Source organism: Ursus maritimus, unplaced genomic scaffold, assembly GCF_017311325.1.
Source record: "Ursus maritimus isolate PB19 unplaced genomic scaffold, ASM1731132v1 scaffold_7, whole genome shotgun sequence".
NCBI classification, from domain to species: domain Eukaryota; kingdom Metazoa; phylum Chordata; class Mammalia; order Carnivora; family Ursidae; genus Ursus; species Ursus maritimus.
Window position 1 is genome coordinate 39,043,027 of NW_024426885.1, and position 15,852 is coordinate 39,058,878.

Here is a 15,852-nt window from a genome sequence, read left to right on the forward strand (position 1 = left end):
GTGTGTAGAAAATGAAGAATGGATTGAAAGGGAGCGAAAGTGCAGGCCTAAGACTAAAGGAGTTAGTCTAGGTGGGAGATAGTGATGGTTTATACTTGGTTGTTGGCAGTAGGGAAGGAAAGAAATGGATGGATTCAGAGAGAATGGGAGCTGTGGGTTTATACCTTGTAAGAAATATATTTGTGCTGGAAATATAGATTTGGGGATTCTTGGCATAAATGTGATAATTGATGCTATGGAAGTAGATTAGATCATATAAAGCATGTAGACAAAATAAAGGTGACCTAGGACAGAAACTTTAGAAACACCATTATCTAAGAGTAGACTGAAGAGAAGCAGCCAAAAGAGTAGGATGAAAGCCTGGCTTTTCTTGTGTCATGCAGAAAAGAGAACATTTTAAAAAGGATGCATTTGTCAACAGTGTAAGAGGCTGGCCAGAGGTCAGGCAGTCTTTGGGTGAATGGTGTATACTTAGTTCTCTCACGACTTAGAGGCAGTGGGGAGTAGACCTCAACTAAATATTGAAGGATGAGCAGGATTTGCTATATGGATCAAGGAGAGAAAGAATTGAATATGTAGAGGAAATGGCATGTGCAAAGGTGGTAGGACTGGAGCATGAAAGGACAGGAGTGACAGGACTTGAGGCCAGGAGGAAGGCAGAACTTACTATGGACAAATTTTAGTGCCATTTCAAGGAGTTTGGACTTTATTCTGTGGTTAGTGGGGAGCCACTGAAACCTTTTAAAAAGGGAGATAACATTTGGTTAATATTTTAGAAAAGATGGCTTAGTGGCCTTAGGACTTCTCTGACTGCAGTCCTCTGTATAAATTTCCCCTGGTACCCAGAGTAAGAAAACTATGAATTGGGTAAATATGCCATATTTTTTAAAAAAGATTTTATTTATTTACTTAACAGAGATAGAGACAGCCAGCGAGAGAGGGAACACAAGCAGGGGGAGTGGGAGAGGAAGAAGCAGCCTCATAGCGGAGGAGCCTGATGTGGGTGGGGCTGGGTCCCATAACGCCGGGATCACACCCTGAGCTGAAGGCAGACGCTTAACGACTGCGCCACCCAGGCGCCCCAATATGCCATATTTATTACAAACATGTTTTATGAGGTAATACCTATTATGTATGACGAATTCTTACGTTGTCTGTATTTCACTAAAAAAAAAAAAGTCGTTTATATAACGCTGGGTTAGAGAAAATCAAGAGTAGACAAGGAGACCAGTTGCAGGAAACAAATGCAGTTGTCCAAAAAGTGATGTACCTGTTCTTTTGATATTGGTGCTGTTTTGAAGATGGAGGGGAAAGAATGGATTTAAGATTTAGGCCGTAGATTTCAGAGAAGTTGGTGAAGGAGAGTGGAGGAGAGGGACAACTGAGAGTGACCTCCAAGTATTGTATCTGACTTCTGCAAGAGGCTAATTTGTGGGCCCATTAACTTTATTTGCATATAAAGGTGGAAGAGTTTGTTGCAAGTGGAGGGGGGCAGTCAGTCCTCATGGTTGGATCTTCCTGTTTTCTGCAGATTTCTGCAGAAGAGGAACCAAATTAATACTTGGGCTGTACTTGATATGTGTAAATGTTTTTGTATGCTGGGTACAGGACACCAATTAATGAAATGTTCAGAGTCTAAGCAAAAACTATTGTTTCAAATTTGGAATTCTTTTAGGAGCTCGGTATTTAAAATTCTAGTATATAGTTAGGAGAGTAAGTGAGAAAAGGAAATGGATATTCATTCAACATCTTTAAATTTTGTGTTATTTACCCCCCGGGCATATTTCTTATATTGGTTGGAATCTGCAAATCTGCATGTAGGCAGAACTCAGGATGCTATTCACCTTCTGATGGGAGCTCCTCTTTTCTGCCTTTTATAACTACCTAGAGTTTCTTTCCCTGATCCAGGCATGGTCTAAATGTAGGTCAGTGGTGGGTGGTGGTGGTGGTTGCGGTACAGGGGGTGGGAGAGCTGGAGCCGGTTTTTCCCTTTCCTCCATATCATTCCTTCAGCCTCAGTGCTGTCAAAAGCATCTTCAGACCTCTTTCCTCATCTCAGAACTCCCACTCTCCATCTCTTTGGTCTCACCATACCCTTGCTTCAGATACCTTATCTTGCTGGTGCTGGAGGAAGGAGACTTTTTGTGGAGGTGGGGTGTTCCTTTAAAATGAAGGTGAATTTCAAAGCATTTTGTGTCTTTTCCCTGTGTCCATAGCAGCACTTAATTGATTTGCTCATTGAACATTGAAATACACTGGTTACTGAGTGATGTTCCTAAGGAGATTAAGTGTAAATCGTGTGAAATCAGAATAAAGTTAGAGAACTACTAATCTCAGTGAAAAAGAGATTGGATGAAAGTGTTGGGAAAGAATACATTTGTTGAATTTCAGCTTTGTGAAACTGGACACTTAGTATATTCTCTCATTGATCTACATAAGCCTCGAAGTAGGTATTTACTGCTAACCCTATTTTATAGGTAAGAAAATAGAAGCTCAAAGAAATGAAGTAGTAGTAAGTGACTGAGCAAAGATCTCGGTCCAAGATCTTGTTTGACTCCAGATCTTGTATCTTTTTCATCACCTCCTACTGCCCTCCTTTTTGTTTGCTGTGATTATTTCTAGTAAAAAGAAAAATTACAAGATAACGTGGGAAGCATAATTTTATGCTCATTTCAGGAATAAGGGGGAAAAATTCTGAAGCAGTCCTGTGGTGTATTGCAAAAGAATGTTTGAAAGCCAGAAATAGTGGTATTGGAACAAGAAATAGGGCTCTCAGAAGGACCGAGGAATGTTTATTATCAGGAAATATTGCTTCTTCAGCTCTTGCTCCTCCTCCTTTATGCTGTTCACAGGCTTCAGGAATTATAATAGGAAACTTGAAGCTGGAGAGAGGACACATTCTCAGTGTAAGAGTTGAACACTTTGTAGTTTCTAATGAAATAATGTACGCAGTCTTTCAGTTCTGTAGACTTGCCCTCGTAGTGCTGTGCTTCATGTGTGTTATTGGAACCTAGCCATTGCATACCATTTAATCCTTGTATTTATGGTGAGAGGTGTTCTAAACTCCACACTGACTCAAAAAGTTAATTTCTGGCTCCTTGCTGCTTTGTAATTTGAGGATTTTCTACACTTGTGTTTGATGTAATGAAATTAAATAGAGAAAGATGGAACTATAGAAGAAGTCTTGGAATCAAGTAGTTAATCCTCTTCTGATTGAAGCTTATTTTTTTTCTCTGAAGCCTGATTTTATGTGGAAGTACTAACTTAATAAAAATCACTGAAATAGTGGTGTTTAACAAGAAAAATATAATTACTTTTTTTGTGACGGAAACTATTTTTAAAATGCTGATCAAAGATTTTTACTAGTTGGAATGTTAGTATTTTATGTAAGGAATGAATTATATGGCACTCAAATACAGTGATAAAGCTGTTGATTTTCATATATTTAGGATAGCATCTCTTTTGCTTATGATATGGTGTTTGAGGAGTTTGAGGAGACATAAGCAATTGACAATAAATCTGTGACTTAAGGTGCCTAGGTTCTTACATTGCAGTTTGGAGAATAGTTGAGAATGTTTAACATTTTATATTTTCTTATACTTATGTACATTTCTTAAACTTATATGCATTTAATCCATAGGCAGTACAGTTAATTTTGAAGGCATGCTTATTTTTAATGCTTATGTCAATTGTGGTTTGCATTTATTTATGTTGCATCTTCCTCTACTGAGCCACCAATTCTACTTTTGCTGTTGTCTGCTGGTCATTTCTATCTAGTTATCTCTTTGGCATCTCAAATTTAGTATGTTCATGTTGATCTTATCATATTTTCCCCTAAATCCAGTTGTCTCTTTTTTTTTTTTTTTTTTTTAAAGAGCAGGGATGTAGGCGCCACCCCTTACACGGAAGGGTGGCAAAGCCCTCTTTTTTAAAAAAATTTTTTTAAGATTTTATTTATTTATTTGTCAGAGAGAGAGCACAAGCAGGGGGAGCGGCAAGCAGAGGGAGAAGCATGCATGCTCCCTGCTGAGCGAAGAGCCCGATTCAGGACTCCCTTACAGGACCCTGGGATCATGACCTGAGCCTAAGGCAGATGTTTAACTGAGTGAGCCACCCAGGTGCCCCTCCAGTTTTCTTATAGTCTGCATTTTTACTTGATGCTATAACCATCTTTCAAGTCTATGAAACTTAAAGCTTAGTGTCACCCTTAACTTAAATCATTGTGAAGTCTGTGATAGCTCATTTCTCAACTTTTTTAAAAAATATAATGTATTATTTATTTCAGGGGTACAGGTCTGTGATTCATCAGTCTTACACAATACACAGCACTCACCACAACACATACCCTCCCAGGTGTCCATCGCCTAGCCACCCCATCCCTCCCACCCCCCTCCACTCTAGTAACCCTCAATTTATTTCCTGAGATTAAGAATCTCTTATGGTTTATCTCCCTCTCTGGTTTCTTCTTGTTTCATTTTTTCCTCTCTTCCCCTATGATCCTCTGCCTTATTTCTCAAATTCCACATATCAGTGAGATCATATGATAATTGTCTTTCTCTGATTGACTTATTTCACTTAGCATAATACCCTCTAGTTCCATCCACGCCATTGCAAATGGCAAGATTTCAATTTTTGATGGCTGTATAATATTCCATTATATATATATATATATTCTCCACATCTTTATCCATTCATCTGTCGATGGACATCTAGGCTCTTTCCATAGTTTGGCTATTGTGGACATTGCTGCTATAAACATTAAGTGCAGGTGCCCCTTCGGATTACTACATTTGTATCTTTGGGATAAACACCGAATAGTGCAATTGCTGGGTTGTAGGGTAGCTCTATTTTCAACTTTTTGAGGAACCTCCATGTTTTCCAGAGTGGCTGCACCAGCTTGCATGCCTGTCAACAGTGTAGGAGGGTTCTCCTTTCTCCACATCCTTGCCAACATCTGTCATTTCCTGGCTTGTTAATATTAGCCATTCTGACTGGTATGAGGTGGTATCTCATTGTGGTTTTGATTTGTATTTCCCTGGTGCCAAGTGATGTTGAGCACTTTTTCATGTGTCTGTTGGCCATTTGGATGTCTTCTTTGCAGAAATGTCTGTTCATGTCTTCTGCCTATGTGAAAGCTTTTTATCTTGATGAAGTCCCAGTAGTTCATTTTTGCCCTTGCTTCCCTTGCGTTTGGCGATATGTTTAGCAAGAAGTTGCTGTGGCGAAGGTTGAAGAGGTTGCTGCCTGTGTTCTCCTCAAGGATTTTGGTGGATTCCTGTCTCACATTTAGGTCTTTCATCCATTTTGAGTCTATTTTTGTATATGATGTAAGGAAATGGTCCAGTTTCATTCTTTTGCATGTGCCTGTCCAATTTTCCCACCACCATTTGTTGAAGAGACTTTTTTTTTTCCTTTGGATATTCTTTCCTGCTTTGTCAAAGATTAGTTGACCATAGAGTTGAGAGTCCATTTCTGAGTTCTCTGTTCTGTTCCATTGAACTATGTGTCTGTTTTTGTGCCAGTACCATACTGTCTTGATGATTACAGCTTTGTAATAGTGCTTGAAGTCTAGAATTGTGATGCCACCAGCTTTGGTTTTCTTCAACATTTCTCTGGCTATTCAGGGTCTTCTCTGGTTCCATTACAAATTTTAGGTTTATATGTTCCATTTCTGTGAAAAAAGTTGATGGTATTTTGATAGGGATTGCATTGAATGTGTAGATTGCTCTAGGTAGTGTAGACATTTTTGCACTATTTGTTCTTCCAATCCATAAACATGGAACGCTTTTCCATTTCTTTGTGTCTTCCTCAATTTCTTTTCATGAGTATTCTATAGTTTTCTGAGTACAGATCCTTTGCCTCTTTGGTTAGATTTATTCCTAGGTATGTTAAGGTTTTGGGTGCAATTGTAAATGGGTTTGACTCCTTAGTTTCTCTTTCTTCTGTCTCGTTGTTGGTGTATAGAAATGCAAATGGTTCCGTGCATTGATTTTACATCCTGCCATGTTGCTGAATTGCTGTATGAGTTCTAGAAATTTTGGGTGGAGTCTGTTAGGTTTTCCACATAAAGTATCACATCATCTGCAAAGAGTGAGAGTTTGACTTCTTTGTTGATTCGGATGCCTTTTATTTCTTTTTGTTGTCTGATTGCTGTGGCTAGGACTTCTAGTACTATGTTGAACAGCAGTGGTGATAGTGGACATCCCTGCCATGTTCCTGACCTTAGGGGAAAAGCTCTCAGTTTTTCCCCATTGAGAATGATATTCACTGTGGGTGTTTCATAGATGGCTTTTATGATACTGAGGTATGTACCCTCTATCCCTACACTGTATAGAGTTTTTTTTTTTTTTTTAAGATTTTATTTATTTATTCGACAGAGAGATAGTGAGAGAGGGAATACAAGCGGGGGAGTGGGAGAGGGAGAAGCAGGCTTCCCGCTGAGCAGGGAGCCTGAAGTGGGACTCGATCCTAGGACCCTGGGATCATGACCTGAGCTGAAGGCAGACACTTAACTACTGAGCCACCCAGGCACCCTACACTGTATAGAGTTTTAGTCAAGAAAGGATGTTGTACTTTGTCAGATGCTTTTTCTGCATCTGTTAAGAGTATCATATGGCTCTTGTCCTTTCTTTTATTAATGTAGTGTTTCACATTGATTGATTTACAGATGTTGAACCATCCTTGCAGCCCAGGAATAAATTCTACTTGGTCGTGGTGAATAATCCTTTGAATGTACTGTTGGATCCTATTGGCTAGTATTTTGGTGAGAATTTTTGCATCCATGTTCATCAGGGATATTGGTCTGTAATTCTCCTTTTTGCTGAGGTCTTCGTCTGGTTTTGGGATCAAGGTAATGCTGGCCTCATAAAATGAGTTTGGATGTTTTCCATTTCTGTTTTTTGGAACAGTTTCAGAAGAATAGGTATTAATTTTTCTTTAAATGTTTGGTAGAATACCCCTGGGAAGCCATCTGGCCCTAGGTTTTGTTTGCTGGGAGATTTTTGATTACTTCTTCAATTTCCTTGCTGAGTATGGGTCTGTTCAAGTTTTCTGTTTCTTCTTGGTTCAATTTTGGTAGTTTATACGCCTCTAGGAATGCATCCATTTCTTTCAGATTGTCTAATTTGTTGGCAGATAGTTGCTCATAGTGTTCTTATAATTGTATTTTTTCGGTGTTGGTTGTGATCTCTCCTCTTTCATTCATGATTATATTTATTTGGGTCCTTCCTCTTTTCTTTTTGATAAGTTTGGCCAGGGGTTTATCAGTCTTATGAATTCTTTAAAAGATCCAGCTCCTAGTTTCTTTGATCTGTTCTGTTCTTTTGGCTTCTATTTCATTGATTTCTGCTCTGATCTTTCTAATTTCTCTTCTTCTGCTGGGTTTAGGCTTTATTTGCTGTTCTTTCCCCAGGTGTAAGGTTAGATTGTGTATTTGAGATCTTTCTTGTTTCTTGAGAAAGGCTTGTATTGCTATATACTTCCCTCTTAGGACTGCCTTTGCTGCATCCCAAAGGTTTTGAACAGTTGTGTTTTCATTTTCATTTGTTTCCTTGAATTTTTTACATTCTTTTTTAATTTCCTGGTTGACCCATTCATTTTTTAGTAGGATGCTCTTTAGCCTCCATGTATTTGAGTTCTTCCCAACTTTCCTCTTGTGATTGAGTTCGAGTTTCAAAGCATTGTGGTCCAAAAATATGCAGGGAATGATCCCAGTCTTTTGGTACTGATTGAGATATGATTTGTGACCCACAATGTGATCTATTCTGGAGAGTGTTCCATGTGCACTAGAGAAGAGTGTGTATTCTGTAGCTTTGAGTTGTAATGTTCTGAATACATCTGTGAAATCCATCTTGTCCAGTGTGGCATTTAAAGCCCTTATTTCCTTGTTGATCTTTTGCTTAGATGATCTGTCCATTTCAGGGAGGGGGGTGTTAAAGTCCCCTACTGTTATTGTATTATTTTTTATGTGTTTCTCTGATTTTGTTATTAATTGGCTGCTCCCATGTTAGGGGCATAAATATTTACAATTGTTAGATCTTCTTGTTGGATAGACTCTTTATAATATAGTGTCCTTCCTCATTTCTTATTACAGCCTTTTGTTTAAAATCTAATTTGTCTGACATAAGGATTGCCACCCCAGCATTTTTTTTTTTTTTATGTCTATTAACATGGTAAATGTTTTTCCATCCCCTCACTTTAAATCTGAAGGTGTCTTTTGGTCTAAAATGAGTCTCTTGCGGGCAGCATATTGATGGGTCTTGCTTTTTATATCCAATCTGATACCCTGTGTCTTTTGATTGGGACATGTAGGCCACTTGCTTTCAGAGTAACTAGTGAAAGGTATGAATTTAGTGCCATTGTATTGCCTGTAAGGTGACTGTTACTGTATAGTGTCTCTGTTCCTTTCTGGTCTATGTTACTTTTGGGCTATCTCTTTGCTTAGATGACCCCTTTTAATATTTTTTGTAGAGCTGGTTTGGTGATTGCAAATTCTTTTAGTTTCTGTTTGTCCTGGAAGCTTTTTATCTCTGTTTCTATTTTCAGTGACTGCCTACCTGGGTAAAGTACTCTTGGCTGCATATTTTTCTCGTTTAGTACCCTAAATATATCATGCCAGTCCTATTTTTATTGATTTTGAGGGGGGTTCTCTGAGCCACCTGGATTTTGATGCCTGTTTCCTTCCCCAAATTAGGGAAGTTCTCCAGTATAATTTGCTCCCATATACCTGCTGCTCCTCTTTCTCGTCTTCTTCTGGGATCCCAATTATTCTAATATCGTTTCGCTTTATGGTATCACTTACCTCTCAAGTTCTCCCCTCATGATTCAGTAGTTGCTTCTCTCTCTTTTTCTCAGCTTCTTTATTCTCCATCATTTGGTCTTCTGTGTCACTAATTCTCTCTTCTGCCTCATTTATCCTAGCAGTTAGAGCCTCCATTTTTGATTGCATCTCATAAATAGCCTTTTTGATTTCAACTTGGTTAGATTTTATTTCTCCAGAAACAGATTCTCTAGTGTCTTCTATGCTTTTTTCAAGCCCAGCTATTAATTATCTTTATAATTGTTATTCTGAACTCCAGTTCTGACATCTTAATAATGTCCGTATTGATTAGGTCCCTGGGAGTTGGTCCCTGGGAGAACTAGCTGCCTCTAGTTCTATTTTTTGAGGTGAATTTTTCCATTTTGTTATTTTGTTGAGAGAAGAATCGATGAATGAGGGAACAAACTGCTAAAAGGGTAACAACGACCCCAGAGAAACATACACTAAACAAATCTGAAGAGATCCAAAACGGGGCGGGGGAAAAGAAAAAAGAAAAAAAGAAAGAAAATATGATCAGGCTTGTGAATAGAACAGAGCCATATACTAGAGTTTGGATGTATTTTGGTGTTTTAGAAGAAACTGCATCCCAAAATTTTAAAGAAAGAAAAACTTACATATGTACAAAAATAAGGTTAAATACAATGAAGGGAAGGGATATGACTGTAAAAATGAAAATTAAAAAAATTTTTAAAACGGAATTGATGAGAAGTTGGTTGAAAAAAGAAAGATGAAAAATTTTTTAAAAAATGTGATCAGGCAGATGAATAGAACAGAGCCATACACTAGCGTTTGGGTATGTTTTGGTCTGTTAGAAGACACTGCATCCCAAAATTTTAAAGAAAGACATATATACATATACACACATATATATATAATAAGGTTAAATACAATGAAGGGATGGCATATGACTGTAAAAATGAAAAATAAGATTTTGAAAAAGGAATTGATAAGAGGTTGGTTGAAAAAGGAAGGAAGAATAATTCAAGAAAAAGAAAAAGAAGAAAATAAAGAAAATTAAAAAAATTAAAGTTGAAAGACATAGAATCATGGGAAAAAAGCCATGAATTCTAGGTTTTGTAGTCTGCTAGTGCTGGAGATTTGCGGTTCTCATTCATTGGTAAACTTGGCTGGAAGTTCTTGCTGATCTTCTGGCGGATTTGCCCTGTGGGGCATTGCACTGCCCTTGCCAGGGGCCAGGCTAAGTAATCTGCTCAGGTGTGCTATCTGTAGCTTTTGTTCCCTGAAGGCTTTTCCGCACAGCTTTAGAGGTTGAGAATGAAAGTGGCAGCCTCCCAATCTCTGTCCCCAGAGGAGCCAAGAGCTTGGGGCCCCCACTCTTCAGTGCACCCTCAGAGAAAAGCAATCACTCCTGTCTCCCTGGTCTCTGTCCACACTCCATACTCACCCAGCCTGTGACCGAGCATTTCTATCTCTGGCACACGATCCCTGTTAAACCCAGTAGATTCCTGTGACACCCTCATGGCAGCTCCTCCCAAGGGAGGAAGGGGAGTCTCCCCAGATCTGCTGCTTGTTGGGCCCCTGCTTGAAGTGGGGATCATGTTTTATGGCAACCCTGAGCTGAGAGCCCACTTTTCGGCTCACTCTGCAGCTGGCATCCCTGCTCGGATACCTGGGAGCTCTGCCGTACTCGGGCACTGACAGTTTTTCTGTGACCCTGAGGGTTCTGAGACCACACTGTACCAGTGAAGGTTCCACCCCCACGCCCCCAAACTTAGCTACTGGAGCAATGTTACTGGAGCAGACTTCTAAAAGTTCTGATTTTGTGGTCTGCTGGTCTATCACTTGCTGGTAGCGTGCTGACTGAGCCCCCCCCCCCCCAGGGTCTACCTTCCCATATATTGCCTCAGATTCACTTCTCCACACCTCCTACCTTGCAGAAAGTGGTCGCTTTTCTGATGCAAGGTGGATCCCTGGTGGGGGAAGTGGGAAGAGAGATAGGGCAGAGAAAGAAGCAAGGTGAGGTAAGTTACTGAGCAGGTGGTCACTCTGGGCAGCTGAAGCTCAACCCCACTGTGAAACTCCAGGACTCACAGCTCTCAGTGTATCTTCCACCTTATTTCTAAACTTTTATTCTCTATTCTCACAATGACTAATTTTGGTCCTTCACCATTAGCTCTCCAACCTAGTTGATGATCATCAAAATCACTTTTTGAAAAAAATACAGATTCCCTTGTGACTCCATTATCATACATAGTAGGTCTAGGGCCTGGCTCTAGGATCCATTAATTACCAGCCCCCTGATGATTCAGATGTTTTGGAAATCATTGACCTAGACCAATAGCTTTCTTGCTAGTTTCTACCAATAGGCTCTTCCTTCTTGGCCCTTCAGATTTGCCCTCCAGGGTATGTATCGTGCATGACTGGGCACCTCTTAGATTTGAGTTCTGGAATTACAGCTCTGAGTGTTATCTGAGACTTTTTTGTACCTCTTTTTTGTGGGTTATTCAAGAACCTCTATGATATGGTTCTAGCTGACTTCTCAATAATATTTTCTGTTGCTTTCTTTTTAAGTTCTTTATATTTCCCTGTCATTGGTGCCTTTGCTTATGATTTTCCCTTTATGTGACTACATGTTTATTCTTCAAGGAACAATTCAAGCCCTACTTAATCAGATTGTCCCACTTACTCCAGTTCCCTTAAGTAGTCTTTTCTTGGAAATACCTGAATTCTTTATCAGGATCTCTTTTAATACTAAAGGTAGTTAAGAACCAACATTTACTGAGCATGTACCAGATTGTGCCTTAAACACCTTGCATGTGTTATTTAATTTAAACCTCATAAGAAGCCCAGGGGAGGTACTGTTAATTTGCAAGTTTACAAATAAGGAATCTGAGAGACAGGAAAAATGATCCCTCGCAAAGACACATAGGAATCTAATGGGAGAGCTAGGATTTGAATCCAGGTGATTTGATTTCAGAACCTGTACTCTCATCCATTAGGCCATACGAGCTGTCTCAGGGGCCTGTCACTTTCTAGTCTATGTCAAATGCGTTTATATTTCTGTCTTATCTCCCATTGCTCGAGTGTGAAAGGAATGATTAATCTCTGTTTAATTCACAGAACCTAGCACAATGCCTTACATGTATAAATGCTGCTATAGGTCTTTTATCTTTAAAGGCAGGTATGCGTATACATAATTGTTTTGGTGTGCGTAATTTTTTTTTTTTTTTTACAGTTTTCAAGCAAAAGACTATTACCAGTTGGATGGACACTAAAGGAATCAAGACAACTGAATCAGAAAGGTATAGAAACGTGCCTGTATAGAAAAATGAATAACGTGATATATGAATGTTTTATCTTGCTTCGGGCTACTTTTTCTCCTTGCTTTCCCATTTTTCTTTATATTTATTCATTCTTTCAGCTTATAAATAATAATTTTTTAGAGGGTCTCATGTGCTAGGGTCTGTCCTATATACTTGACATACAGAGAGATGAAAGAAAAATATAGCCTCTGTCTTTACGATACTTACAGTATACTGGTGGCAGATGCAAAAATACGTGATTATTACATAGTGTGATAAATAGGCAGTAAAGATATAAACAGAGAACAGTAGTGGTTAGCATATAGAATAAAGAATTAGCTTTACCTTGCAGGAAGGCCTGCCAGGAGGGAGTGAAGTTTAACATTTAAAGGAAGGGCAGATGTTTCCCAGGCATAGAGTTGGGGAAAGAGCATTATAAGCATATGTGCAAAGTCATGGAGTCAGGAAAGAGCATGCTCTGTGTTTAGGTAATCACCAGTAGTTTAATTATTGCTGTGACACTGGGAGTGTGATTGGATAAGTGATTTTTTTATACCATAAATTCTTTTTATTGTATCATAAGTTCTGTTGTCTCATTAGTTCTTTCTATTCTGTTGTAGTTTGCATAGTAAAGAAAACAACAATACAAGAGTGGAATCCATGATGAGTTCTGTACAAAAAGATAACTTTTATCAACATAATATGGAAAAATTAGAAAATGTTTCTCAGCTAAGTCTTGGTAAATCACCTGTTGAAAAAAGTACACAATATTTGAACCAGCATCAGACTGCAGCTATGTGTAAGTGGCAAAATGAAGGGAAACATACAGAGCGTCTTTTAGAAAGTGAACCTTCAACAGTAACTCTGGTACCAGAGCAGTTCAGTAATGCTAATGTTGATCAATCACCCCGAAATGATGATCGCAGTGACATAGATAGTGAGGGAAGTAGAGATAACCAACAGTTTTTGACACCTGTGAAGTTTACAAATGCAAAGCAGACCACAGAAGGTGAACAGGCTAGAGAAGCCAGAAGCCACCAGAAGTGCAGCAAGTCTTGCTATCCTGTAGAAGATTGTGCAGGTTGTCAGCAGGAAGAGATAGATGTGGTTCCAGAGAGTCCCTTGTCGGACATCGGCTCTGAGGATGTTGGTACTGAACTGAAAAATGCCAACAAATTAAGTAGACAAGAAAGTAGTTTGGGAAATTCTCCTCCCTTTGAGAAAGAAAGTGAACCTGAGTCACCAATGGATGTGGATAATTCCAAAAATAGTTGTCAGGACTCAGAAGCAGATGAAGAGACAAGTCCGGGTTTTGATGAGCAAGAAGATAGCAATTCCTCCCAAACAGCAAGTAAACCTTCAAGGTTCCAAGCAAGAGAAGCTGACACTGAATTGAGGAAACGGTCTTCTTCTAAAGGAGGTGAAATTCGATTACATTTTCAATTTGAAGGAGGAGAGACTCGGAGTGGAATGAATGATTTAAATGCCAAACCACCTGGAAGTACTTCTAGCCTGAATGTAGAATGCAGGAATTCCAAGCAACATGGGAAAAAGGATTCTAAAATCACAGATCATTTCATGAGAATGCCCAAAGCAGAGGACAAAAGGTAATTTTTTTCAACAAAAAGTATCTCCAATAGTATAATACTTTTTATAATTTTGTAAGGGGGTTTAACAAAGTTATGGTTTATACTGAAGCAAAGAAATAGTTGTGTTTCTGTTAATTGTTTGTGGTAAATTTAAACCTAGATTCAAAAAGACCAGAAACAGAAAACAAGAAGTAAATAAATATTGTTAATTGGATTTTTTTAGTTTCATGATTTTCCTTCTGAAATTTTTGGGGATTATCAGAATATAAATATCCCAGTTGATAGTAGCTTCTGTTAATCCATTTTTCTAGGTCTTCGTATACTGCATTTCTCTAATGCTCTGATGGGTAGGCAGGTGATACTGTACTCACTCTGCAAATGAGAAAACTGAAATTTGAGTTAGAGAATTCTCTGAAATTGTAACTTGTGATTGGTAATGCTGGGATTTAAATCCCAGTCTGTCTGATTACACAGCTCACATTTTTACAGTTATCCCATATGGAATCTTAAAGCTTACTCTCCGTAATTTTTGTGATATTTTCTATCACGTGTGCCACGATAAGTTCACTTTGTTGAAAATTATTGTCTAGAAACCTGAGAAGTAGCTGATACTATGAACCGTGACTCATTTGGCAGTGCCCATATTCTTATGTGGTCTGATTTTTTGGAAGGTGATTTCTGTCTCTAGAAATTCCTCCACAGACTTGAAAATAACCTCTTCAGTTTTACTCTAAGTTTTATAAATTTTTCTTTTGATTATAAATACCAAGGAGAGAGCAAGCCTTGGCACACTTTTTTTTTTTTTTAAGATTTTATTTATTTATGTGTGAGAGAGAGAGCACTCAACCTAGAGTGGGGGAGGGGTACAGGGAGAGGAAAAAGCAGATTCCCTCCTGAGCAGGGAGCCCAATGCAGGCCTCAGTCCTGGATCCTGGGATCATGACCTGAGCCGAAGGCAGACGCTTAACTGACTGAGCGCCCCTTGGCACGCTTTAAACAATCACATTTTGGGTGAGTTTTTTACTTGTATCTAATAAAACTAAAATAGTAAGTGATTTGTGACTGAATGCATTTGTTTTGACCTTAGAAAAGAACAATGTGAAATCAAGCATCAAAGAACAGAAAGGAAGATACCTAAATACATTCCACCTCACCTTTCTCCAGATAAGAAATGGCTTGGAACTCCTATTGAGGAGATGAGAAGAATGCCTAGGTGTGGGATCCGGCTGCCTCTCTTGAGACCATCTGCCAATCACACAGTAACTATTCGGGTAGGTATTACTTCTTACCTATAAAGAGAAAAGACTCTTAAGTCTTGATTTATTATGATACTTATTAACGTGGAAAACAGACCAAGGCATAGAAACTGCCTCTCTTTTCTGCATATATAAAGTACTAAGAAGTCTATAGCTTGGAGAAATACAATGATAGCTTACTTAATATAGCACTTTATTCATCCATAGGATGAATCATTGTCAGCTGATAAGGAAATTGACTTTTTCAGTATTTTTAAAAAAAAACTCACTGGATTCTTTTCTTTCTTTTTGTTTTAAATTCAGTTGACAATATTTGTTAAGCATCCACTGTATATTAGGTAGTGGGTTAGTCCCTAAAGTTCAAAGTTGTGTATGGTTAAGTATCCTCAAATCATTCTCTAGTTTTACCCCGTTTTCTGGCTTCAGATTTTTCTAGACATCACTGTTACTGTCCCATAGGTGTCTCAAACTCAACATGTCTGAAACCTCATTTTTAAAAATTGTGGTTAAATGTGCGTAGTATAAAGTTTACCATTTTAACCATTTTTCAGTGCACATTTCAATGGCATTAAGTACATTCACAGTGTTGTACAATTATTACTACTATTCATTTCTGGAAATTTTTCATCATGTCACGCAGAAACTGTATTTGCTAAACAATAACTCTCCATTTCTCACTGGCCCCTAGTAACCTCTTTTATACTTTCTCTAGCTTCTTTTTTGAAGAAGCAACTTTATTGAGGAATATAAAGTTTACCCATCTTAAGTGCTCACTCAATTCAGTGATATTTAATTTACTGAGTTAGGCAACTATCACTATAATCCAATTTTTTTTTTAAGATTTTATTTATTTATTTGACAGAGAGACAGTGAGAGAGGGAACACAAGCAGGGGGAGTGAGAGAAAGAGAAGCAGGCTTCCTGCTG

General features: G+C 38.5%; 1 protein-coding gene across 2 annotated transcripts in view; it reads left to right on the forward strand.

Moving 5' to 3' along the window:
* The window catches only part of PARG (poly(ADP-ribose) glycohydrolase), a 122,806-nt gene that overhangs the window by 1,352 nt on the left and 105,602 nt on the right, over window positions 1-15,852 (forward strand). Inside the window, exons 1-4 of one of the 2 annotated variants that reach the window (XM_040623905.1) lie at window positions 6,744-6,763; window positions 12,015-12,081; window positions 12,702-13,688; window positions 14,758-14,941. In XM_040623905.1, coding sequence (XP_040479839.1) covers window positions 12,044-12,081; window positions 12,702-13,688; window positions 14,758-14,941 — 1,209 coding nt within the window. In that variant the 5' untranslated portion in view covers window positions 6,744-6,763; window positions 12,015-12,043. Of the gene's footprint in view, window positions 1-6,743; window positions 6,764-12,014; window positions 12,082-12,701; window positions 13,689-14,757; window positions 14,942-15,852 lie in introns of those variants that run through there. The other variant, XM_008696177.2, reaches the window with a different exon arrangement.